The following is a 27827-nucleotide window of genomic DNA, read 5'->3' as shown; positions in this document are numbered from 1 at the left end:
TACAATGCAGAAATGTACAATCCGAAGTCAGGTCCCTTAAGAAAGTACTTTGAAAAATATATTAAGATGACCCGGTACTGGGATGAGCCAGTAACCACCCGAGACTTATTGCGAGTGTTAAAAGCTAGATTACCCATACATATTAGAGAAAAATTATTTAATGTTACAGATACCGATATGAAAGAATTTCTGTCTGTAATTGATTCTCTGGATCTAGTGCAAGAAGACGCCAGAAAAAATTCTGACGTGATCAGCAATAATAATAGTCCTAATAGAAAAAAATTCATGGAATGGAAATAATGGAAATAGGGGCGAAGGTAGTCCAAAGAAAAATAAAAGTAAAGCTTATAGTAACGGAAAATACAATAATAATAATAGTAGTAAGAATCCCTACAACCAAAATTTTGGTTATCCCAATAACAGTAATTATCAAAAGGCCGAAGAACACCAACAACCGAATGGTAATCAGAAGCCGTACCACAATGAAAACCCAAACAATAACAATAGCAACCGAAAGAGACGAAATGACAACAGGTCAGACAGTCCATATAAAGACAAGCCTAAAAATATGTGGGGTGACAGTGAATATTGGCGACAGCCAGGGCCAAGTCATTGGCAGCCGCAGCAAAATTCTATCAATTCAGGTCAGCCAATAAATTATGTACAGGCTATACCTATACCAAGCAATCAATATCCACCGTGGTGGGATCCAAGCAGGCCTCCTCCGACTGAAAACTCACAAAATGTTAGAATAGTGGAGGTACCTTTGGAAACAAAACAAAACACTCAGAAGCCAACAAACTAATTTCGGTCCCTGTAGGCCATCGCCAGGTGACCGAGGCCAACAATGAAGGCAATAGGTCGACGGAACAAAAAATAAACATGATACGCTATCAGAATGGCAACAGGATCGAAGATGAGCTATATCAGGAACCTGCTGACTCTGAAAAGCCACAAAGGGATAATATCCAAGCAAGTGTCACCGGAGCTGTAAATGGTGTAACAACTACTATTCTGCTTGACACAGGTGCTAATGTCAGTTATGAACACGCAGTTTTTCAAGAAGGTATCGGAGAAAAGGAGATTGCCGATTTTGCCGGTTGCAAATTGTAAGGTTATAGGGGCATTGGGAAAAGAAGCACAGAGTATAAAATACCAGACACAGGTGGAAGTTTCCTTGGGAAATGATCGCTTATTATGTACGTTCCTACTAACGGATAACTTGTCAGTACCGGTGCTTCTGGGTCTTGACTTCCTTCGGGAAAGAGAAGCTGTAATTGATCTCGCCCGTGGGACATGTGAACTTAAGTACCAACAGCGACCCATAACATTAATGCTGAATCGGGAGTTCGGTGCGAACCTTCCGCTGATGAGAAAAATAAATCTTTCTGTCAGCAAACAGAAGTTGTTAGTGTTGGATCATAAGCAGCCACAGATGTGTCACAAAAGTCGAAATAACGGTGCACCCAGCAACGTGAGTGACATCGTCACAACAATAGAAGAGAAAGTACAGGAGGCAACTTGCATTAATGCTTCAGAGGCTAGACAATTAACAGAATTATTATCCAGATACCTCGAAGTATTCACTGAACACCCTGGAATCATAAAAGATTACCAATATAATTTGAAAGTATATCCGCATAAGACCTATTGAAGAGCATCTTACGCGGTCCCCTGGACTAAGAAAAACGAAGTGAAGATACAATGAACCAATCAGAAGTGCAAGTGCACTACCCCATAACTGTAAATATAATGTTTATGGTAAAATAATTAGCAGTAATAATGTGATAATCTTATGTATGTATTAGTTTATAAGCTTTTATGTCAAATATTACACTGTAATGTTCTTGAATTATTTGAACAAGGAGTAGGGAATCTCCATAATAAATGTATTATTACTTTAAAAGGGATAAATAACTTGATAACTGTTGCATTAGTTGTGAGGAATTTTACCTTTCTAACCGTAGTACAGAAATTATTAAAATGCTTAAATAACATATTTGTTCGTGTGTAAGAATGGATATAACGAAAATATTTTCATAAGATTAAGTCATGTAGTCTCACACACGTAGCGAGTGTTGGTGGTGTGTGAGCTGTGTGACTGAGAAAAAAAAAAAAAAAATAAACTGATTTCACCACTAGTGTAGCAAAATCTGAATGTGTACTGATTTACGTACACGGTTTCATTACGAAGTCATTTACGAAGCCGCAGAAAACATTTCAGACACACCGTCGCTCAGAACCGACAGGAAAACGCCTCAGGAGGTGGCATAAAGGGCGTCAGTGATAACACTCCTTCTCTTGGGCGTGCATTTACACACATTTTGCAGTCGGAAACGACAAATTTCTACTGCGGTGTCCGACTGAATGATGTTCTTGACAACATTTTACACTGCTTACCGCCCACCCTCGGATGAATTAATCCTTTGTAATGACATCGTGGGGCTGCAACCACACGGAATGTGATCTGACTATTCTGGAGTGTGACGCGACCACAGATTTTGCTCTGGTATACAGAATGCAACCACTGGGGACCGATGAAAACCATTCGATGAAATCTAAAAGTAATCTGAAGCAACAAAGGGTGTAATTGCTTTTTCAGCGCTACTGTTTCGCGCCCCTATGTGACTTGATCACAGGGGATTACGACGTTGATACACACACGAATGAAACAGAAAAAGTTAGCTGTAAGAGCATCTCCCGCTACCCCGTCCCGAGTTCGGTAACACCCTCAGGGTCACCGGCGCACCGTTGTTCGGACCTTAAAAACGTCCTTGCACAGAGACAGTTAGTCATTGACTCCTATGTGCTGACGTGACTCTCCTGAGTGCAGCTACGTCGCTGACCTAGCTCCTGCTGGCTGCACACGAAATCTGAAGCGCGTCGAAAGGGATGCGTGTCACGTCAGCACGAAGGAATCAGTGGACTGGCTGTCTCTGTACAGGAACATTTTTAAACTGCCAAAGAAACATGCGCCTGTGACGCCGAATGTGTTGCCGAACAGAGGCGTCTTGCAACTACCCTGTCATGTTTCCTTCACTGGTATATGAATGTGGTAACTCCCTGCGATCATATCACAGGAGGCCCGAAAAAGCCTCATTTTGACGCTTCAGATCAGATTGCTGCCCCGAGATATCCCCAAAAAGGCTTGAATCGTGTGAAGCGTGTCAGCAGTGTCAAACGTTGTCAGAAATGTCGTTCTCTTGCACACCACCGTGCAGACTGTCGTTTTTCACCGCGAAATGTTTGTGAACGCACATCCAAGAATGTACGCAGTTTCAGTGACACTCTTTAACCGCCTCCTGAAGGCTTTTCGCGTCGCTTCTGATCGACGGAGTGCCTGAAATGTTTTCTGCGACCGCCCACGTGATCATCGCGTGTTTTCAACGCTTGTCGTCGCTATTCTGACCTACATTGCAAAGGCATAAGGAGAAGGAGTGAGCTTTGGGATTGCGGGATGGTGGGGGAGGGGTGTGACAGCCTTTCCATTGTCTACGAGGGTTATTCGGAAAGTAAGGAACGATCGGTCGCGAAATGGAAAATACGGTGAAAATCTGATGAAGCTTTGCGCAGATGCGTTGGGCACTGTGTCTAGTACGCCCGTCGATCGCATCATGTCACACTTTTCAGTTCTGACAGTGAGAACGTAAAGATGGCTAGAAATTAGCGTCTCCCGCCAAGTATGAGGGCCTGGTGAAAGATTTCGCCTGAAGCTATGTAATCCACGTAACATAACTGTCATGCGGTTCGTTGTACACGACATTTCTCGGCCACACTCTGCAGGGGCAATGAAGATGCTCCTGCAGCGCTTTCGATGATAAGTTTTGATCACGCACAATATACAGCCCGTAGTTGGCTACCCTTGAGGTTCATCTCTGCTCAAATGAACCGCTGTCTACGAACACAATGTTTTGACACAGACAAAGAGTATAAAATTGTCGAAAAGCACTCGCGGCTCTCTTCTATAACGAGGCAATTGAAAAGTTGGTTCAACGCTACGATAGATGTGTAAGTCTCAGCGACGACTGTGTACAGAAGTAGCTGGAAGGTGTCGCTAACCGTTGCAAATAAAACAGTTTTGATTTCCACTGTGGTTTCCACTTCGCGACCTATCGTTCCTTACTTTCCGAATAGCCCTCGAAAAACCCTCACGGTGGCGATGGACAGGTTTGGTGAAATATGGTGCCAATGTGACGTCAACCAATGCTATGCATCACTGAACGTCTACGCTCTGGCCTTTTTTTCCTCATGTGCCGACTTCTTGCCGTTTTAAGCGTCGCCAAACCCAAGGGTGACGTCGAAGGGCGCCACGCTTTTCCACCATTGCAGAGAAAGATACAAATTTAAAAGTTCTCCATCGCAATGGGAGACAACTACGGTGTTCTAAAAAATGACCCTTTAACGTTGCTGCACTATTCTCACATTCAGCTCCCACCGATCCGAATTTCTAGTATGTTGTTCGCAGCACTTCCTCCTACCACTGTACGACTGCATGAACTATTTCCCACATTCGGCCTTTCTTGGTCTTCATTGACCCTGGCCTTATTACGCCACCGGCTTAGTCGAGCACTTGTAAAATAGATGTTTGTGTAAATTTTACTAACACTTTTTCGAATTTTAAAAGCAACAAACAAACAGTTACATTGGTGTAATCATGATGCCTTCTCACTTCGAAAGTACTGTGCTTGTAAGGGTTAAGTTTGGACCTAATTGTCAACGTAATTAGTTTCAACGTAACATCTATGGAAGTTCTTTTTCGTTCATTACCCTCACTGGCATCTTTAAATCAACAACGTTAAAGAAGTAGCCGACTACACCCGATCAACGAAGACCCAAAAAGTTCGAATATCAGAAATAGTTCACGCAGTCTGAAATTTTTGAACAGTGATAGAATGGAGTGCCATGAACAACGTACTAGAAATCCTGACTGGTAGGATTGAATGGAGCGTGGGGGAAGGGGAGGGGGGAGGTACGTTTGAAGAACGCTTTTGTACGCTTTTATTGAATGACTTGGAAACTGTGGCCCCCTACGAGAACATGCTCAGTACAAAATTTTAAAAAATCGAATTTCCTAAAAAAATACCCTGCTCAATTTTTGTAGTTTGCATGTAGCGAGCGAGAGAATAAGAAAATTTCGCGGAAACTGGATGATTTATTCAAGAGAAAGTCAATAACGCATTGGTCTACCTCTGGCCCTTGTCTGAACCATAAATATAAAAAAAATAAATAAATAAATCCGATTGTCGCATATTAAAGATGTTTAGTTCGATGCTTCATTTAGATCTACTACACACTACAGTCGCACAACCATTACTTAATACTACCTGCTCACACCTGACCGGTAGAATGCGACCTGTTATTTACAGTTGTTAAAATGGTTCAAATGGCTCTGAGCACTATGGGACTTAACTGCTAAGGTCATCAGTCCCCTAGAACTTAGAACTACTTAAACCTAACTAACCTAAGGACATCACACACATCCATGCCCGAGGCAGGATTCGAACCTGCGACCGCAGCGGCAGAGCGGTTCCACACTGTAGCGCCTAGAACCACTCGGCCACTCCGGCCGGCTACAGTTGTTAGTTCAACCTGCAGTTGTAGTCACTGTGCTGATATCGCTTATACACCAGGAATAAAATTAATCTCAAAACTTTTTGCGCGGACAGTGTAAATTAAACACCAACGATGAAAAGCTCCTATCGGTGCACAAAAAAGGCTAATATGGTATTGTTTTAAAACAATAACTGAATAATTGGCTGCTAACTGTCTCATTTTACCTTGCACAGCACTAGAAATTTTCCCCAAAATTTTGGCATGCAAAGATATTCGCACTCTTTGGAAATGCCACTTATCTCTCACTCCTACGAACTCCCCTAAGTGTAATTTGCTCACACCCACTAGCACATCGCTCTAGGCCGCTCCCACTTGCCAATCCACTCCCTCTTGTCCACTCTCACTCACTCATTCAGCCACATCATTGACAGTCTACCACTACTGTCTGCCTCTTACTCTCTCTTGCTGCTACTGTCTCATTCGTTCATTCCCACGGTTTTTGTCTCTTCACACTGTCGCTGTCTCTCTCTTCCTCGTTGTCATTCCCGGTGACTAAGTCCCTCGTTACCATGGGCTCTCACCCACTTCCAATTTCTCCTTTTCTTTATTACTCTCCTTCACTCTTTTGCTAGCACTCTTGCGTCACAGCCAGTTACGTTTCACAGCCACTGTGTCCCTGTCTTTCCCTCATTGTCTCCTTCGCTCTTTCTATACCACAACCACTGTGCAGTATCTTCCATTTTTTTCCATCCGCCTTTATCTCCCTCTTTCTCAGTATAAAAAAAGCGCAAATACGTTCATATGCCAAAATTTTTGGAATTTTTTTTAACGATGCTGAGGAAGGTAAAATGCGACCGCCGGTACCTCAATTTTCACTCACAAAGGGAAGGCCTCAGACACGGCCAACCGATTCGGCTCAAATTTGGCAGGTCGATTGTGTACAACCTAAAACGAAGGACTCTAAGGTATTTTGGGTCAACACGCCCCCAATTTTGAGAAAGTCACCCCTAAAGGTTATGAAGAGCAATCAACTCAAAATTGGAGGGATCGATAGATAATTGTAAATAAAGCATTTTTCATCATCAGGTATGGGGTCCGCAAACGCAAACTTTTCCAGAAACCGAGGGAAGAAACTTTTACAACTGCCGCTTCTGTATCCACATAGTTAACGCTTTTCGCCGACAGCGGTGATAGCATGCCGGCATGGTAGCTCAACGTGTTCCGTCAGAGGGCATAGCCGGCACGGTAGCTCAGCGTGTTCGGTCAGAGAGCCGGTTGGCCTCTGTAATAAAAAACTGAGTGGAAGGATAAAAAAAAATGGTTCAAATGGCTCTGAGCACTATGGGACTTAACAGCTGTGGTCATCAGTCCCCTAGAACTTAGAACTACTTAAACCTAACTAACCTAAGGACATCACACACATCCATGCCCGGGGCAGGATTCGAACCTGCGACCGTAGCAGTCGCGCGGTTCCGGACTGAGCGCCTAGAACCGCGAGACCACCGCGGCCGGCTGGAAGGATCAACCACCGAACTTGAACAGGATGTCTTGCGACGTCCGCAACGACCAAACACAACGATAAAAGACGAACAAAAAAAAAAAAAGGAAAGAGAGAGGGCTGTGTGCTCTCTGTAATGAAAAAAAAAAACTGAGTCAAGGAATCCACGATGAACTTGAACAGATGTCTTGTGACGTCCGCCGAGACCAAACATAACGAACCACATAGAAAGAAAAAAAAAAAAAAAATAGCGCACCGGCCAAGGTAACTGGGTGGGAATCGAAGAACTCGGGTTTGAATCTCGAGGAAATGTAGCAAATGTTATTCTTTTCGTTTGTATTTTTCATATCTCAATTGTTAGGGATAGGAGGGTTAATAAGGTAAGTAAATCAGTAAGGAATGGTAATAATAAGGTAGGCAAACCAATTTCCCAAACACCGTGAGTTAGTAAAGTATTTAACTTTTAAGCCTTGTCACATGAAAACAGCCGGCCGAAGTGGCCGTGCGGTTATAGGCGCTGCAGTCTGGAACCGCGAGACCGCTACGGTCGCAGGTCATAATCCTGCATCGGGCATGGATGTGTGTGATGTCCTCAGGTTAGTTAGGTTAACTAGTTCTAAGTTCTAGGGGACTAATGACGTCGGAAGTTGAGTCCCATAATGCTCAGAGGCATTTGAACCATTTTGAACATGAAAACAACTCCGAGTAAGAGTGCTGCGAATTCCTCACGAGGGATCACAGATAGCCAACCACGCGACGCTTGTTTACAGCGAGGCACGGGACAGAATGCACGCGGGGAAAGCTATGTTGTCCCGGTTGCCTCCCCGTCATATCATGGTTGTGAACCTGGAAGAGTGAAGGTGTTTAGCACGAGCCTTATAGTAGTCAATCGGAAAGAGTTGTTTTCCGTCATCAGGCTGCCGCGAACCTCGCAGATACATGTCGCGATTTTTACATCGTTAATGCGCCGAGTGAAATACGTTTTGTAAATGAATACAGTGTTCTTCCGTAAGTAACATATGACGAGTACTGTAATTAGTTTGTAGTAATTAGCTCGTCTGTTTATGCCGTAGTAACTAGTTATTGTTTCTTCTGTCTTATCTCTCAGGTGCATAATCTGAATAATTGAGGATGTAAACCTTTCGACTAGCGCTGTAATATATAGCTGCGAGCCTGTCACAGACGAAGACAAGCGGGAAGTTACCGACGCTGTGTTTTGGTTTGTAAAAGTGTTGCAAGACAGATGCATTATCAATGCACTACAGGAAGCAGGCAGTTCTGTTTCTCGGCATTCCAGATTGATGGGAGCGGCTATCGTCGTGCGATTTGTGGAGCTGACGAACGAAATTTTTGCTGATAGTGAAATACTATACCATGAAGACGAAGCAGGAGCTGATTCAGTGGAAGATATCCCGACTAGTGAATCGCAAAATGGTCATAACACTTTGGAAATCTCCACATCACTGGGAATATGTGCTTCATCTGATCCCGATGAATATTACGAACCGTTTACTAAACGGTTGAACTACGGTGCTATACCCCTTGAAGTAAAAGTAAGTGCGGTAGCGCTAACTAGGAATCATCCAAACTGGAACTTACAAACACTGCAAAAGAATGGAGCAACAACAGCCCTGAAAAGGAAGAAAGACTTGAAATTTTCGGAAAGTGATATCATTAAAGGAGCGACAAGATACGACAAATACCGGGCGATAAATAAGTGGACATACGACCGATTTGTCGAATCTCGTTGTCGTAACGAGAATGTCACAAAGAGAATACTTCAGGACTGGGCTGCAGGTGCAGCGCTTCAATATACGGCCAACAAGGGTTTTACGTTTTCTGTATCATTATCTTGGGCAAGAAATTCTCAAATCGGAGTATAAAATTCGTCAACGGCACGTCACTAAATACGTTTCTCATAATGAGGTACAAAATATAGAAGATAGAAAGTGGCGGCTCTTTTCAGCACGCAAACGGCGTCACTTATGACCGGTTTTAGCCGTGGTTATGTTATCAACACTGATCAAACAAGATGAGAGTATAGGGTGATCATTCGACGCACGTTATCGCATAAGGAAGAAAAACGAACCCTTGTCGCAGTTGGTAGTAAAACCAAACTAACACATTCGTACAGGGCGCAATATGCTATCACAGCCTCTGTAAAAGTGTTGCCTAAGGTTTTCCTGAGTTTAAAAGAAACGAATGTTACATTTGGTTCTCGGATTATAGAAGAGGTCAATCGTTTAACCGACTCGTTGAAAAATGCTTACATTACCTGCTCCAAATCCGGGGAACTGATGCGATTTACAGAAAATTTCTTGAGAAGGTTTTAAAACCATGAGTTTCTGATAACACGTTTTGTCTAATATTGGATTCCTGGAGTGGACAAATTAATACTAAAATACGTGACACAATGTTTGTAGATGGCGAGGGTCAGCCGACGTGCACAGTGAAAGTAATACCGCCAAACTGCACACCTGTGTGCCAGCCGTGTCATGTTTATTTCTATCGTCAGGTTAAAAACTTTATTTCCAGGCTTCAGAACTGCAGTGTGTTTCTGGAAACCCAGCGGGAATTGCACAACCGCACTGATGTAATAACTATCCACAGTATAATTCATAACCAACTTTCAGCACAGATTTTTCAGGCAATCATATCGTATGCGTGGTATGCATCAAAATTAATTTCCGAAAAAGACATATTTTTAAATGTAAACTATGTTTGTTTTCCGCTGACTCTTCGAAAGGAGCAGTGTAGCTGTCGAAAAATTGCATTCATTAGATGTTATTGGAGCTTTGAGTATATTTGTTTCGAATGTTTATATGACAAGTACCATCCATCTAATTGTTCGAAGAAAAGTGAGGACACGTAACAGTAACTGGAAAAGCCAATGTAATGTGAGCTGGAGTAACATTTTAGTTGTTTATTATCCCAAGAGGTTTGAGAAATTTATTTGCCTACCTTATTATTATCACTCCTTATTGATTTATTTATCTTATTAACCCTCCTATCCCTAACAATTGAGATATGAAAAATACAAACGAAAAGGAGAACATTTGCTAGATTTCCTCGAGATTCAGACCCGTTTTCTACGATTCCCAGCCATTTACCTTGGCGTTGCGCTATCGGTGCTGTCGGCAAAAAGCGTTTTCCATGTGGATACAGAAGCGACAGTTGTAAAAGTTTCTTACCTCGATTTCTGGAAAAGTATGTGCTTTAGGACCAAATACATGATAATGAGAAATGCTCTATTTACAATTATTTATTGATCCCGTCAATTTTGAGTCGATTGCTCGTCATAGCCTTTAGGGGTGATTTTCTCAAAAACGCGGGGGTGTTGACCCAAAATATCTTAGATTCCTTCGTTTTAGGTTTTACGCAAGCGATCTGTCAAATTTGAGCCGAATCGGTTGGCCGTGTCTGAGGCCTTCCCCTTGTCAGTCTTTTTTAAACAGGAGCATTTGCCCGCTGATTCTCTACAGCAGGATATGTCACTCATATGAGAAAAGCTTTACGGATCATTAAAACTTTGATACTTCACTTACGTGAAACTGAAATACAGCTAAACTAATTTTACACCTGACACCAGATTCTACGTGTACAGATACTTTGCGTCTGCTTCAGTACTACAACATTTGGTTTTCAGAACCAAAAAAATGTTAAAATGTGTGTGAAATCTTATGGGACTTAACTGCTAAGGTCATCAGTCCCTAAGCTTACACACTACTTAACCTAAATTATCCTAAGGACAAACATCCACACCCATGCCCGAGGGAAGACTCGAACCTCCGCCTGGACTAGCCGCACATTGACTGCAGTGCCTTAGACCGCTCGGCTAATCCCGCGCGGCTTTTCAGAACCCTTCTGATGATAACGTGGACACTTTACAGTATATTTCTCCGTGCTACTTCGCTTTATGAACTATGTTTACGTATGCAGGTGGGATAACTTTGAACCTCTGTATTTCGGGAATGGACAAATATATCAACAAAATTTTCAAGATTGTTTGACCTAGGGATCTTAGGAATATATGGTAAAAATTTCATTTACTTGCATAGCCGTCTTCGAATTAGCGATTCGATTTTGGTACCGGAAAACCAAGTTTTCTCCATTTTCTCAGGAACCGCCCATGAAATAAATGGTGCCCGCATAAGTCCCTTAAGGCGCCCCATTCATCATATATTACACAAAAAGAAACAAGCGATTTGCTCCATTTGCGTGAGCTGGAAGAAGTGTGTAATATTGAAATTTTGATACTGTACTCCAGGATAGTTACAGAAAGACGATCCTTCGGTTGGGTTTAGAAATGGTACGTAGCCTAAGGGTTATCCGAAACACTTAACCCAACCTTTCTGTCACGATCACGACCCGAGGTATGTGCCCCTGGGTACTCCCGTTTTTATGCGTGGCTTTTGAGAACACACACTGACGGAAAGAAAATCGCAGCACCGAAAACTAATTAATGTATAGTAATGAAATTTCAAATGGCTCAAATGGTTCTAAGTACTATAGGACTTAACATCTGAGGACATCAGTCCCCTAGACATAGAACTACTTAAACCTAACTAAACTAAGGACATTACACATACCCATGCCCGAGGCAGGATTCGAACCTGTGACCGTAGCAGCAGCGCGGTTCCGGACTGAAGCGCCTAGAACCGCTCCGCCACAGCAGCCGGCATGAAGTTTCGGAAATACATTTATCTAGGTAATATATTCGATCGAGATGGCCAAAGCAACATGTTGACACTCTGTAGACCATGTTGGGCTACAACAGTGGTATGTGGGCGAGCAATATCTTGTTGGAAAATACCCCGCAGAATACTACTCATCAGTGGCAGCACAGCAGGTGGAATCACTAGACTGACATACAAATTTGCGGTGACAGTGAATGGGAGGACCACGCGAGTGCTCCCACTGCCATACGAAACCGCACCCCAGACCAAACTCGAAGTGCACGTCGAGTGTCCGTAGCACGCAGACAGGTTGGTTGCAGGTACTCAACTGTCCCCCTTCTAAGCAACACACGGCCATCGCTGGTACCGAGGCAGAACCAGCTCTCATCAGAGAATACAAAAGACCTCCAGCCTGCTCTCCATTGAGCTCTCGCACGACACCAATGTAGTCGGAAACGACGGGGTGTGGGGTAGATGCAGTGCACGCTACAAGGCGTCTGGCCCGGAGCTGACCTTAAAGTAACCGATTTCTAACATTTCGAGGAGTGACTGAGGCGCCAAAATCTGCTCGTATTTCTCTTGCAGATGCAGTACAATGCGTCAGAGTAATACGTCGAACAAGATAGTTTTCCCTCCCGGTAGTCAAACCTGTCCGCCCGGACCCCGGTCTTCTTGCGACCGTACATTGTCGTTTCCACCGCTGCCAGCAATCGTGTACAGCGGCGACAAATGGTTCAAATGGCTCTGAGCACTATGGGACTTAACATCTGAGGTCATCAGTTCCCTAGAACTTAGAACTACTTAAACCTAACTAACCTAAGGACATCACACACATCCATGCCCGAGGCAGGATTCGAACCTGCGACCGCAGCGGTCGCGCGGTTCCAGACTGTAGCGCCTAGAACCGATCGGCCACTACGGCCGGCTGGCGGCGACATTCCTGTCAATTCTTTCTACAGCATCGCAGAAGGAATATCCATCTTCTCGTAGCTCTCCCGATCTCGATCACAATCAGTGAGGTGTCGATAATTGTCTTTTTTGCCTTGAAGGCAATCTTGACTAACGTCACCACGTCAAATCTTGAAGGTAACTAACATTTATGATATCCCGGAGGTAAACTAGGTTCCCATTCAGAACTCCGGGAGGAACCTACTTCGAAGAGATTCAGGCCGAAAGGAACTTTCAGTTTGGGAACATGGAACGTTAAAAGTTTGAACAGGCCAGGAAAGTTCCGGACATTATTAGACGAACTAGATAGATACGATTTAGACAATACAGCTATTCAAGAAACTCGGTGGCAGGGGGAGGGTAGCATAAAGAGGGGTAACTATACATTTTTCTATGGAGGTGCTGAAGCTCAAAGTTTCGGAACAGGTTTCGCAGAACAGAGAAAAGTGCTTCACGCAATCAGAGATATAAGGTTGTAAGTAGGCTGTTTAGGTTTTTGTATTGGTAACCCGACGTAGCGCTCTGTATGAAAATCACTGGCTGTGCTGTGTGCAGTCTGTGGCTGGTTTGCATTGTTGTTTACTATTGTAGTGCTGGGCAGCTGGATGTTAACAGCGCGTAGCTTTGCGCAGTTGGAGGTGAGCCACCAGCAGTGGTGGATGTGGGGAGTGAGATGGCGGAGTTTTGAGAGCGGATGATCTGGACAGAGACAGTAAATTTGTAAGACTGGGTGTCATGAACTGATATATATATATACGAGGGCAGTTCAATAAGTAATACAACACATTTTTTTTCTGAAACAGGGGTTGTTTTATTCAGCATTCAAATACACCAGGTTATTCCCCAATCTTTTAGCTACACAACACTATTTTTCAACGTAATCTCCATTCAATGCTACGGCCTTACGCCACCTTGAAATGAGGGCCTGTATGCCTGCACGGTACCATTCCACTGGTCGATGTCGGAGCCAACGTCGTACTGCATCAATAACGTCTTCATCATCCGCGTAGTGCCTCCCACGGATTGTGTCCTTCATTGGGCCAAACATATGGAAATCCGACGGTGCGAGATCGGGGCTGTAGGGTGCATGAGGAAGAACAGTCCACTGAAGTTTTGTGAGCTCTTCTCGGGTGCGAAGACTTGTGTGAGGTCTTGCGTTGTCATGAAGAAGGAGAAGTTCGTTCAGATTTTTGTGCCTACGAACACGCTGAAGTCGTTTCTTCAATTTTTGAAGAGTAGCACAATACACTTCAGAGTTGATCGTTTGACCATGGGGAAGGACATCGAACAGAATAACCCCTTCAGCGTCCCAGAAGACTGTAACCATGACTTTATCGGCTGAGGGTATGGCTTTAAACTTTTTCTTGGTAGGGGAGTGGGTGTGGCGCCACTCCATTGATTGCCGTTTTGTTTCAGGTTCGAAGTGATGAACCCATGTTTCATCGCCTGTAACAATCTTTGACAAGAAATTGTCACCCTCAGCCACATGACGAGCAAGCAATTCCGCACAGATGGTTCTCCTTTGCTCTTTATGGTGTTCGGTTAGACAACGAGGGACCCAGCGGGAACAAACCTTTGAATATCCCAACTGGTGAACAATTGTGACAGCACTACCAACAGAGATGTCAAGTTGAGCACTGAGTTGTTTGATGGTGATCCGTCGATCATCTCGAACGAGTGTGTTCGCACGCTCCGCCATTGCAGGAGTCACAGCTGTGCACGGCCGGCCCGCACGCAGGAGATCAGACAGTCTTGCTTGACCTTGCGGCGATGATGGCACACGCTTTGCCCAACGACTCACCGTGCTTTTGTCCACTGCCAGATCACCATAGACATTCTGCAAGCGCCTATGAATATCTGAGATGCCCTGGTTTTCCACCAAAAGAAACTCGATCACTGCCCGTTGTTTGCAACGCACATCCGTTACAGACGCCATTTTAACAGCTCCGTACAGCGCTGCCACCTGTCGGAAGTCAATGAAACTATACGAGACGAAGCGGGAATGTTTGAAAATATTCCACAAGAAATTCCGGTTTTTTCAACCAAAATTGGCCGAGAAAAAAAATGTGTTGCATTACTTATTGAACTGCCCTCGTATTATGACTTTGGAACACTATTAAGGTAAATACATTGTTTGTTCTCTGTCAAAATCGTTCATTTGCTAACTATGCCTATCAGTAGTTAGTGCCTTCAGTAGTTTGAATCTTTAATTTAGCTGGCAGTAGTGGAGCTAGCTGTATTGCAGTAGTTCGAGTAACGAAGATTTTTCTGAGATAGGTGATTTGTGAAAGGTATAGGTTAATGTTACTCAGGGCCATTCTTTTGTAGGGATTATTGAAAGTCAGATTGCGTTGCGCCAAAAAATATTGTGTGCCAATTTAAGCACAGTCATTTATAATTTATCTAAGGGGACGTTTCAAGGTTCATTAGTGACCGACTATCAGTTATAGTGTTGTCCGGCAGGTGGAATAGACTAGTAGTAATCAATGTACACGCACCAACTGAGGACACTGAAGAGGTTGTTAAAGACGGCTTTTATGAAGAACTGGATAAGCTGTGGGATGAGTTCTCCTCGTACGATACAAAATTAATCATAGGTGATTTTAAGGCGAAGATAGGGAAGGAGGAAGCATTCCGGCCTACAATTGGTAAAGAAAGTTTGCATAGCATTTCGAATGATAATGGCACAAGGGTGGTTAATTTTGCTCTTTCAAAAGACATGATTGTCGACAGCATATACATAAAAAGGAAAGACATTCATAAAGCAACTTGGGTCTCTCCTGATGGACACACCCGAAACCAAATTGATCATCTTCTTGTAGATCGGAGATGGCACACTAGTATAGAAAATGTTAGGACTTTCAGGGGAGCAGACTGCGATTCTGATCATTTTCTTGTATTTGCCAAAGTTAACCAACGCCTATCTACAGCAACATCAAGGTTTCACAATGCAAAACTTGTTAGGTTCGACACTGACAGGCTAAATGATGAAAACTTTAGCAGAAGGTACATGATAGAAATTTCAAATAGGTTTGATACTCTCAGGACACACGAAGATCAAGACGACGATGTAAATACACAGTGGATCACTATGAGGAATAATATCAAAGAGGCAGCGAAGGTCACAATAGGTACAATTAAGAAGAGGATTGCAAGAAATTGGTAAAGGAGAAAAGCGCGATTAGAATGGGATAGAATGGGAGATAGAAAACGAGAGGAGTTCTTGAACATAAGAAGGGAAGTTGGTCGTAGGCTACGGGCAAAGAAGAGGGATTATTTCAACAGTCAAATTAAAAAAATGGAATCAAACAGTAAAACAAAAACCATTAGGGAACCTTACCTAGACATAAATGGGTATAAGAAGGGCTTCAAGGCTAGGACAAATTCACAGGGGATTCTGGAGGAATACTGACAGACCACAGTGCTATATTAAGTAAATGGAGGGCGTATTTTGAGCATCTATTAAAGGTACACCAGGAAGCAGGAAATGAGCAGGCGTACGAAATACATACAGCAGAACCCCAGATACCTGAGCCAACGTTAAAGGAAGTAAGAGATGCAATCAACAAATTGAAAAACCATAAAGTACCAGGATCAGATTGCATAACTGCAGAATTAGTTAAAAATGGGGGACAGAAATTGGTGGAAGTAGTTCACAAAGTGATAACTAAAGTATGGAACATAAAGATGATACCTCAAGAGTGGCAGCAGTCGATTCTAATTTTTAAAAAAGGTGACAAAATGGATTGTAGTAATTATAGAGGGATTATCACTATTACCAGTATGTTCCAAAATTTTCTCGAATATTCTGATAAGCAGGCTTAAACCATATTCAGATGAATTTGTGGGGGATTACCATGCTGGCTTTCGGAGGAACAGATCAACTATAGACCAAATATTCACCCTGCGTCAAATTATGGGAAAGAAATGGGAATACAATAAACCAGTTCATAATCTTTTCATAGATTTTACAAAAGCGTATGATTCAGTATTGCAATCATAATTATACAGAATTCTTTTGGAACTTGGAATACCAAAGAAGTATGTTAGACTTATAGAAGCGAGTTTGAAAAACGCAAAAGGTAGAGTACGCGTGGGTAAATTGGAGTCAGAAGAATTTGTAACAGATAATTCAGAGGATGTAGAGTTAAATGGTAATATTAAGATATTAGGGTATGCAGATGATCTAAACATCATTAGCGATAGGAAAGAATCTGTAACAGCAAATGCGAATATCAAGGCTAGAGAAAATGTAGGTCTAAGGATAAGTGAAGACAAAACTAAATACCTGGTTACTACTAGAATGTCAACAACAGTAGATCAGGAGGCGGGAAATGCGTGCTACTTCTCACTGAATAGATTACTTTCATCACGGATATTGTCTAGGAAATTAAAGATTAGAATATACAAAACTATTATTCTACCAGTTATGCTGTATGGGTGTGAGACTTGGTCTCTCACTGTGCAAAATGAAAAGCCGTTTCGAGTATTTGAAAACAAAATTTTGAGGAAAATTTTCGGAGCAAGAAGGGATGCCATTAGCGGAGAGTGGCGAAAACTGCATAACGAAGAGCTTCACGACCTCTATTCAAGCCCTGTCATAATCAGTATTATTAAATCACGTAGGCTGCGATGGGCGGGTCACGTAGCTCGAATGGATGAGGGCAGGGCAGCGCGCAGAGTACTGGTAGGGCACCTAGAGGGAAAACGTCCTGTGGGGAGACCGAGGCGTGGATGGGAGGACAATGTGAAGGCTGATTTGAGGAGCCCAGGTATGGAAGGTGAATGGAAGGAAATAGCCCAAGACAGGGACAGATGGCGAAAATACGCTGCGGTAATGGACTCTCGAGTCCGGTATGACCAGTGAGTGTGTGAGTGTGTAACTAACATTTACGACCGTTACATTGTGTATTTAAAGCAAACCTGATTTGCATCCTCATAGTGGCGCTGCTAGTGCAACTCCTACGTGACTGGCGCGAAATTTGGGCTGACATCGTCTTTGAGATGTAGAAACACGCCTACCACCTTTCTCATATGTCGCGCAACACTTTCTCAGTGTTGAAATTTTTTTCCGTCATTGTATCTACATCTACATTTATACTCCGCAAGCCACCCAACGGTGTGTGGCGGAGGGCACTTTACGTGCCACTGTCATTACCTCCCATTCCTGTTCCAGTCGCGTATGGTTCGCGGGAAGAACGACTGCCGGAAAGCCTCCGTGTGCGCTCTAATCTCTCTGATTTTACATTCGTGATCTCCTCGGGAGGTATAAGTAGGGGGAAGCAATATATTCGATACCTCATCCAAAAACGCACCCTCTCGAAACCTGGACAGCAAGCTACACCGCGATGCAGAGCGCCTCTCTTGCAGAGACTGCCACTTGAGTTTGCTAAACATCTCCGTAACGCTATCACGGTTACCAAATAACCCTGTGACGAAACGCGCCGCTCTTCTTTGGATCTTCTCTATCTCCTCCGTCAACCCGATCTGGTACGGATCCCACACTGATGAGCAATACTCAAGTATAGGTCCAACGAGTGTTTTGTAAGCCACCTCCTTTGTTGATGGACTACATTTTCTGAGGACTCTCCCAATGAATCTCAACCTGGTACCCGCCTTACCAACAATTAATTTTACATGATCATTCCACTTCAAATCGTTCCGCACGCGTACTCCCAGATATTTTACAGAAGTAACTGCTACCAGTGTTTGTTCCGCTATCATATAATCATACAATAAAGGATCCTTCTTTCTATTTATTCGCAATACATTACATTTATCTATGTTAAGGATCAGTTGCCAATCCCTGCACCAACTGCCTATCCGCTGCAGATCTTCCTGTATTTCGCTGCAGTTTTCTATGCTGCAACTTCTCTGTGTACCACAGCATCATCCGCGAAAAGCCGCATGGAACTTCCTACACTATCTACTAGGTCATTTATATATATTGTGAAAAGCAATGGTCCCATAACACTCCCCTGTGGCACGCCAGAGGTTACTTTAACGTCTGTAGACGTCTCTCCATTGAGAACAACATGCTGTGTTCTGTTTGCTAAAAATTCTTCAATCCAGCCACACAGCTGGTCTGATATTCCGTAGGCTCTTACTTTGTTTATCAGGCGACAGTGCGGAACTGTATCGAACGCCTTCCGGAAGTCAAGTAAAATAGCATCTACCTGGGAGTCTGTATCTAGTATTTTCTGGGTCTCATGAACAAATAAAGCGAGTTGGATCTCACACGGTCGCTGTTTCCGGAATCAATGTTGATTCCTACAGAGTAGATTCTGGGTTTCCAGAAACGACATGATACGCGAGCAAGAAACATGTTCTAAAATTCTACAACAGATCGACGTCAGAGATATCGGTCTATAGTTTTGCGCATCTGCTCGACGACCGTTCTTGAAGACTGGGACTACCTGTGCTCTTTTCCAATCATTTGGAACCTTCCGTTCCTCTAGAGACTTGCGGTACACGGCTGTTAGAAGGGGGCAAGTTTTTTCGCGTATTCTGTCTAGAATCGAATTGGTATCCCGTCAGGTTCAGTGGACTTTCCTCTGTTGACTGATTTCAGTTGCTTCTCTATTCCTTGGACACTTATTTCGATGTCAGCCATTTTTCCGTTTGTGCGAGGATTTAGAGAAGGAACTGCAGTGCGGTCTGCCTCTGTGTAACAGCTTTGGAAAAAGGTGTTTAGTGTTCCAGCTTTACGCGTGTCATCCTCTATTTCAATGCCATCATCATCCCGAAGTGACTGGATATGTTGTTTCGAGCCACTTATTTAGCGTAAGACCAGAACTTCCTAGGTTTGTCTGTCAAGTCGATACATAGAATTTTACTTTCGAATTCACTGAAAGCTTCACGCATAGCCCTCCTTACGCTAACTTCGACATCGTTTAGCTTCTGTTTGTGTGAGAGGTTTCGGCTGCGTTTAAACTTGCAGTGAAGCTCTCTTTGCTTTCGTACGAGGTGTTCGTGCTGTCGCACGCTTGCCGAAGCTGCGCGGCAGGTGAGTGAGTGGAATAGAGAGCGCGCGCAGCCGCGGCCGGCTCACCGTCTGCGTTCCAGGCGCCCTCGACCTGGACGGCGGAGGTTCCGGCGCCGAAGAGGAAGCCCTCGGGGAACTGGTAGAGCCTGGCCTGCGACCGCGGCTGGCTGGCCCTGGCGGCGCTCAAGGCGCCGGCGCCGCGGTGCAGCAGCGCCGCCACCAGCACGGCCGCAGCCAGCCGCCGCAGCGACTGCCGTACGCCCTCCATCCTGTCGGCAGGCCGCCGCCACTGTTATACACACTTCAAAAAAAAGTTCTGCATCACCTCGGTTCCGAGAGTTCCGGAACCTGTACACAAAATTGGAATAGAGATCAACATAAACATCATTTCCGACCTTTTCATTGCTCTTGAAAACCACACGTTGTACCTGTGGTCTCACCGCCAGACACCACACTTGCTGGTGGTAGCCTTTAAATCTGCCGCGGTCCTTTAGTATACGTCGGACCCGCGTGTCGCCACTATCAGTGATTGCAGACCGAGCGCCGCCACACGGCAGGTCTAGTCTAGAGAGACTCCCTAGCACTCGCCCCAGTTGTACAGCCGACTTTGCTAGCGATGGTTCACTGTCTACATACGCTCTCATTTGCAGAGACGACAGTTTAGCATAGCCTTCAGCTACGTCATTTGCTACGACCTAGCAAGGCGCCATATTCTTCAAGAATGTATTCCAAACAGATAATATTGTGTATCATGTACTGTCAAGAGCGACGTTCATCATTAATGGATTAAAGTTAAGTATCAAACTAATTACGTCCGCTTTCTGAATTCTAATTCCTTGTCATGTTCCAGACCTCATGTCAGTATAGTCCTTCCCTGACGCCAGCCTGCGTGAGCTAAAACGCGTGCATTTCGGCTCCATTCGTAACACGGTGTTGGCTCTTCCGCCAACACAACAGTACCACCATACAGCGAGACCTTCAGAGGTGGTGGTCCAGATTGCTGTACACAGCGCTACATCTAATACCCAGTAGCACGTCCTCTTGCATTGATGCATGCCTTTATTCGTCGTGGCATTCTATTTACAAGTTCATCAAGGCACTGTTGGTCCAGATTGTCCCAGTCCTCAACGGCGATTCGGCGTAGATCCCTCAGAGTGGTTGTTAGGTCACAGACCTTTTCAGTCTGTCTCAGGGTTCATGCCTGGAGAACATGCTCACCACTCTACTCGAGCGATATCGTTATCCTGTAGGAAATCATTCACAAGGTGTGCACGATCGCGGCGCGAATTGTCTTTCATGTAGACGAATGCCTCGCCAATAAGTTGCCGATATGGTTGCACTAAATTATGTACATTAATTAAATTTAAACTTTTAATATTTACAGGTTTAATACTTACATCTGCTTTCATTAAATCCATCGTTTAGACATTTGCTAGTTTCTTGGCTATTACAACCATTGTCAAAAATTAAAGTAAATTATTCATTTCAGTGATCCTCAGTTAAGAACAGTCAGATTATGTACAAGATTTAAAATTAAACTTCCTCTATTTACAGACTCAAGACTTACATCTGCTTTCCATACATCCATCATTCATGCAGTAGGTAGTTACTTTGGCTGTTGCAACCAATTACTGTCAAAAATTAAAGTATAATAAATTTTCATTAAAATGGTCTACTGCACTTGTTGAGAAAATCGTGGATGGGATAGAAGGAGTTGGCCACCAAAAATTATTTTAAATTATGTTTAAATTTGCCTTGTCTGAAATTAAACTCTTAATGGTTGCTGGTAACTTATTGAAAATATGCGTTGCTGCATACTGGACTCCTTTCTGGGCAAGAGTGAGTGATTTTAAATCTTTATGTACATTATTCTTATTCCTAGTATTGATATTGTGTACTAAGCAGTTAGTTGGAAAAAGAGATGTATTATTTACAACAAACTTCATTAAGGAATAAATATACTGACGCATTTGCGAAACTCATCGGTGAAGAGAACGTGATGCAAATCGTTAGCGGCATGTTGTTGGGCCCATCTGCTGCGCTGCATGGTGTCGTGGTTGCGAAGATGGACCTCGTCATGGACGCCGGGCGTGAAGTTGCGCATGATGCAGCCTACTGCGCAGAGTTTGAGTCGTAACACGACGTCCTGTGGCTGCACGAAAAGCATTATTCAAAATGGTGGTGTTGCTGTCAGGGTTCCTCCGAGCCATAATCCGTAGGTAGCGGTCATCCACTACAGTAGTAGCCCTTGGGTGGCATGAGCGACGCATGTCATATACAGTTCGTGTCTCTCTGTACCTCCTCCATGTCCGAACAACATCGCTTTGGTTCGCTCCGAGCCGCTTGCACATTTCCCTCGTTCAGAGCCCTTCCTGGCACAAAGTAACAATGCGGACGCGATCGAACCGCTGTATTGACCGTCCAGGCATGGTTGAACTACAGACATTAAGAGCCGTGTACCTCCTTCTTGGTGGAATGACTGGAACTCATCGGCTGTCGGACCCTCTCCGTCTAATAGGCGCTGCTCATTCATAGCTGTTTACATTTTTGGGCGGGTTTAGTGACATCTCTTAACAGTCAAAGGGACTGTGTCTGTGATACAATATCCACAGTTAACGTCTACCTTCAGAAGTTCTGGGAACCAGGATGGCGCAATTTTTTTTTTTTTCATGTGTGTAGATCAAAAGGGTACGAGGCCCGCCATCTGCGTTTGGCTTTTCTTCGATACAAGGCAGTTACTGACCCTGAGGTATGCAGACGACACAGTATTATTCTGTCTGGGTTTCAAGGCGGCGTCAGCGCCCCAACAACGTGAATTTTGCCAATTTCGTCCTGTTCACAGTGCAACGGTCCAGTAGCAAAGTTTGCTTTATTTCTCGCTAAAGTATTAATTTCAAACGTAATAGAAGTTCGAATAAACAATCATCTACATCAATCACTCCTAGGACGCATTTCGCGAGTTTATACTCTCACGTTGGGGTTAACAATGATATTGTGGCACATTTTTGGTAACTGGCTGTACCCAACTGCTAGTTGAGGTTTGAGTTTTCTACAAAAACGTATACCAGACACTTGTTAGCGTAATATGGCACTAATGGAAATTCAGAAAGCACGCCACACAAACAGTGTCTTTCATTACAAAAGACAACTTGTGATCTTCATTCTCTTCAAAATGGTTCAAATGACTCTGAGCACTATGGGATTTAACTTCTGAGATCATCAGTCCCCTAGAACTAAGAACTACTTAAACCTAACTAAACTAAGGACATCACATACATCCATGCCCGAAGCAGGATTCGAACCTGCGACCGTAGCGGTCGCGCGGTTCCAGACTGCAGCGCCTAGAACCGCTCAGCCATTACGGCCGGCTTCATTCTCTTCATCCAGCGTCATAATGACAAACAGTATTAATCTTTTATGCTATGTTTAATTTTCAAAAATTACACGAGAAAATATGTTATACAGCTGTAATTAAAATGCCTGTCTGAAGAATCATGTACAAGATGACTTCGATGAGAACGAAATATTATTCGTAGAGCACGCTTTAGTACACTGGAGAAAAGAGTAGTTTCAACGATTTGTAATTCCATAAGCCATTAGCAAATAGAAACTGGGCATAACATGTTCGAGATTTACAGTGACAGTAAGTATAAATTTAATTGAATTGTTTAACAAGTTCCATAACGGGTCTGTTAGCGTTTTGTATATGTTCACTTAAAAGTTCAGGAGGTACTGCCCTCCTTACGAACTCTTGTCGATTTGCTACAGCTGTGATTTACGTCATGCCTTATGACGTGCAGTAACAATTGTGCTTCAAGTTTGCGTAGAGCATTCACAGAAAAATCATTCATTAATAATTCTTCCGAAAACAATTGTTACCATACACTCTACTGCTGCCTATCTATCAGGATTCACTATAACAGTTGTGGCATCTACAAAGATAAGACTAACTGCTGGAACATTATATACACCCATGGGTAACAATTTGTCTATTAATCCAACATTTTATTATTTTTCAGTACGTGCTTCGTTATCTTCAATTGATTCCTATTTAAACATCTTGAAGGGGGTTGAAAACTATTTCTAACGTTTTTTGTGTTTACAAAGCAAACAAGGTTTTTTTAAAATCCACCTGCTACAAAACATAATGTATTTTTTTCTTTTTTCTCGTATTTACCCAAACTTTTTGGGCAACTATGCGCCATCTTCTGTGAGTACTGTTTTATTTCTGAAACTGCTTTAGTTGTAAAGTTCGATTCATGCAATCTGGCTTCCTTTTATGGCTTTTTAATAGCTTGACACAGTATGACATTTTTTCGACGTATTACAAATCTTTCGTGTGTTTCCTCTGTTGCTTGTAAACTGTATAGTACACCGTTTTCCAAACAGTTTTCGCTTCACTCTCATCTGGTATCACACGTTTTTATACGCAGAAACAAGATTTCAGAAAACTTATTTAGCCATACCTATCGATCGATGCTGTATCGAAGGCATAAAAAGAACTTAGCGTGCACAAATCCGTCTATAGAATTAATGTAGTTTCACAAATAAAACGATGTCCCCTGAAAATCAGACACAGATGCCTCAGGTGAAAATCAGACACAGATGTGTCACTATGTTTGGATAAAGAATAATAAAAAAAAAAGAAATACATTGTGTTTTTCAAAAGACGAAATTCAAAAGAACGCAAATGTTGCTGTTCTACGTATAAAAAATATCTATTGTGCTACATTCGCAGCTATACTTTACAGCTCCTCGTGATTTTTCACCGCTGTCTGGACGATACTCGCATTATTTGTGGGCTATAGAGCGAATTACGTAGATCACAGTGAGTTACAGGGTAGAGCTGTGCAGCACCGGCCGGCTTACAGTATCTGCCACGACTGTGATTTTCCTTTCAGCCTCCAAATGGCAGAAGGGTACAGCGCGCAGAAGCAAGCTTGCGTATCCACGAGTGCTCGAGACGGAGATCTTCCTCCTCTCTTCAGCGCTTTGTCTGTTCTGAGTGCTTGATGGTGTTGCTGTAGCTGTTGGTGCACGAAGATATTTTTGGGCCTGTGGTAAGCATTGCTTAGTGTTAATTTCGTTGCTACAATTCCGTTATCTATGTTTGTAAGGAATGACATCTAACAAACTTTTAGTGACAATTCCTGAAAAGAGCATTCAATATGACTAGATCATTCTGCACGTTCGTTGCGCGGTACCGGCCAGCTGACGGTCTTTCAGTGTCTGCCATAAGGAATTTCAGTTTTTAAGTTATTTGTCTGAAATGGTGGAAAATGAGAAAAAAGTAAGCGGAAAATGTTACCTCGAGGGCGGTACCTGAGGCAACAAATAGACGAGAAAAAGATCGCCACCCAAGGGGTCTGAAAGGGATTAAAATAATGCTGAACTAAAATCAGATGGCCCAAAATTAAAATAAACGTACCGGGGTTGACCAGGAAAGCCAATTAAAAAGCGGCGAAAAAAACCCGAATTTTCAGGAAATAATGGCTCAACAGAAGAGACTGAAGAGTGCGTTATGTGTTTGGAGTGATTTGAAGAAGAATGGCTGCTGTGTACCAAGTGTATAGACTGAGCACAAGTTTCATGTGTAGATCAGGATATACTTTGTATTTTATTTGCGATCCCTGTAAACAGTGACATAAACATTGGTGAACTGTGCTGAAATAGGAAAAATAAGTTCTCAAACGTATGTGTTCTGTTACTACTCGGTAAGTTTTACTGCAGCGTATTATTAACAACCGATGTTGTTTTTCTTGTTGTTGTGGTTTTCGCTCCGAAGATTGGTTTGATGCAACTCTCTAAGCTACTCTATCAGGTGCAAGCCTCTTCATCTCCGCGTAACTACTGCAACCTACAGCCTTTTCAATATGCTTACTGTATAAATTTCTTGGTCAACCTCTACGACTTTTACACCCCTCTCCCCCCACACACACACACTCACATACTTCCTTCCAGTACTAAATAATGATGCCTCATAGTATGTCCAGCCAGCCCCTTCTTCTAGTCAGATTGTGAAACAAAATTTTTGCTGTCCAATTCTATTCAGTACTTCTTCATTATTTATGTGATCTACCCATCTAATGTTCAGCATTCTTCTGTAGCACCACATTTCAAAAGATTCTATTCTCCCCATGTCTACACTGTTTACCGTCCATGTTTCACTTCCGTACATGGCTACACTCTATATAAATACTTTCAGAAAAGACTTCCTGACACTTTAATGTATATTTGGTGTCAACAAATTTCTTTTCTTCAGAAACTCTTTCCCTGTCATGGCCGGTAAACATTTTATATCCTCTCTAACTTGGCCGACATCAATTATTTTGCTGCCCAAATAGCAAAACTCATCTACTAGACAATTGGAACACTTGCTTGATAAAGAGCGACAACATCCTAACAATGGTGAAGAAAGCAGTAATGGATCTAATATGTAACCGTGTGCAATTCCATAATTTTCTCCGGCGTTTTGTATTGGAATTGTTTAGCACTTTGTTAAATCACAATATGAGCCAATTATTCGCTAAGACACTGACTCCACAAAGCTCTGTTGTTAATGACGTACCTTATACGTAGTGAAATGATATGCGTGTCGTTACAGGAGCGCCGCAGACCCGCCGGCAGGTGCGGTCTGCTGTGGAGTGGAGTGGTGTGGTGTGGTGTAGCCTCTGGAGCTGAGCGGCCCGTCGCGGTGTGCAGACAGCGGCTGATTGCTGCGGCCCCGGCGGTCGCGCTGCAAGGCGAGAGAGCCGCAAACCGGCACCTGTTACGTACCGGGGTGCTCGCAGAACGTGCCTCGCTTTACGCAACAGTCGGACGTGTCCGCCAGCCGTCACGCCCCTCCCAGGTTGCGGAAAGCCGGCGTGAAGATATCATCGGTGCCTGCGAGACATAACAGGAGGGCGTGTCAGCTGGATCGTCATTCGCGGGGACGTAATTAGTTCTTCTTCGTAATGGACGCCACGGCCACACTCTCGTTAAATGAATTTTCATTTTGGCTGCATTTACTTATCATTTGCCTTTCCACAACTTACTAGTTTCGACTTTCTAAACCATTATTGAGTGCTTAGCTCTAGATCCCCCATTTATATTAATCACCCCAAATAATTTTTTATCCATTCGAAAATAAATTGTATCGAACAAATGTTTTTTCTCTCAGGAGGACATCAACCAACATCACTGCCTTCTTTGTTTCTTTTTTTCTTTACGAAGTCAGGAACAGCAGTACACCTTTTTTTAAAAGAGCACTGCTATTTTTCATTCGGTAACACATTCTCTCTCCTCAAGATCTCTTCAAAAACGTATCACAGTGTATCACCCATGTAGACATAACGTTATTAAAAACGTTAGACAAAATTTACTGTAACTCTTCTGTAACTGCAAGAGAAAGAGTTATGTTATATCGTGTACCTCCACTGTGAATATGGGAGAGTGAAAGTCAGTTTTGAGATACGTTTCCGACCCAGTCTTGAGGATAGGAACAATATTACCGAATAAAAAATATATTTTTCTATTTAAAAAAGACGCACAGCTCTTCATATCTTCGTAACGAACAATTACGAAAAAGAGAATCATGTTAGTTAACGACCCCTAGTAGCTAAACAACGTTTGCTTGACACATTCTTTTATTTTTCTTTTGGGCACAAAGTTGTTTCAAATTCTTAATAATAAGCAGGGTATTGTACAGGGTGAACATTAATAAAACCAACAAACCATAGGACGAATACCTGACTCGAAATGGACGAGAAAAGGTCCTATCCACATGTGACCTGAAACGCATCTTTGCCACAGTAGATGAAGGCCCTGACGAATGCAAAGTTCCTCTGACCACTGCTGATAATCCTTGCGCTCGTTGCAGGTGACTCAGGTAGTAGCGGCTGTCATGCAGGATACACATAATCATACTTTGGCTTACATCATACTGGCAGGTCACTTGCCTGGAGGTTGTACTAGGCTTCATCTCAATATCCTGCAGAATCCGGTCCTCCAAATCTGGCGTACACACAGTCCGCCGCCGGCCTGCACGTTCCTCTGTCCGAAAGGACTCGTGATCGCACAAACGCCCAAAAAGGACTTGAAATGTGGATGATGTCTGTGAGGGTACTTGTTTTAGTCTCTCGACCGCTACCATCTGCGTATACAAAAGTTCCCCACACGAATACCG

The 27827-nt window shown here is 43.3% G+C and overlaps 1 protein-coding gene across 1 annotated transcript in view; it reads right to left on the bottom strand.

The window, feature by feature from the left end:
- LOC124805060 (myrosinase 1-like) overlaps positions 1–26461 on the bottom strand; it is a 231969-nt gene extending 205508 nt beyond the window's left edge. Inside the window, exons 1-2 of the mRNA XM_047265484.1 lie at positions 26229–26461; positions 19727–19929 (exon numbers count right to left, since the gene is read on the bottom strand). Of these exons, the coding sequence (XP_047121440.1) occupies positions 19727–19928 (202 nt within the window). The 5' untranslated portion in view covers position 19929; positions 26229–26461. The remainder of the gene's footprint in view (positions 1–19726; positions 19930–26228) is intronic.
- Positions 26462–27827: the final 1366 nt, after the last annotated feature.

Source organism: Schistocerca piceifrons, chromosome 7 (assembly GCF_021461385.2).
Source record: "Schistocerca piceifrons isolate TAMUIC-IGC-003096 chromosome 7, iqSchPice1.1, whole genome shotgun sequence".
In the NCBI taxonomy this organism is placed as follows: domain Eukaryota; kingdom Metazoa; phylum Arthropoda; class Insecta; order Orthoptera; family Acrididae; genus Schistocerca; species Schistocerca piceifrons.
Note: the sequence above shows the minus strand (reverse complement) of the source record. Positions and strands in the feature narration are given on the sequence as shown.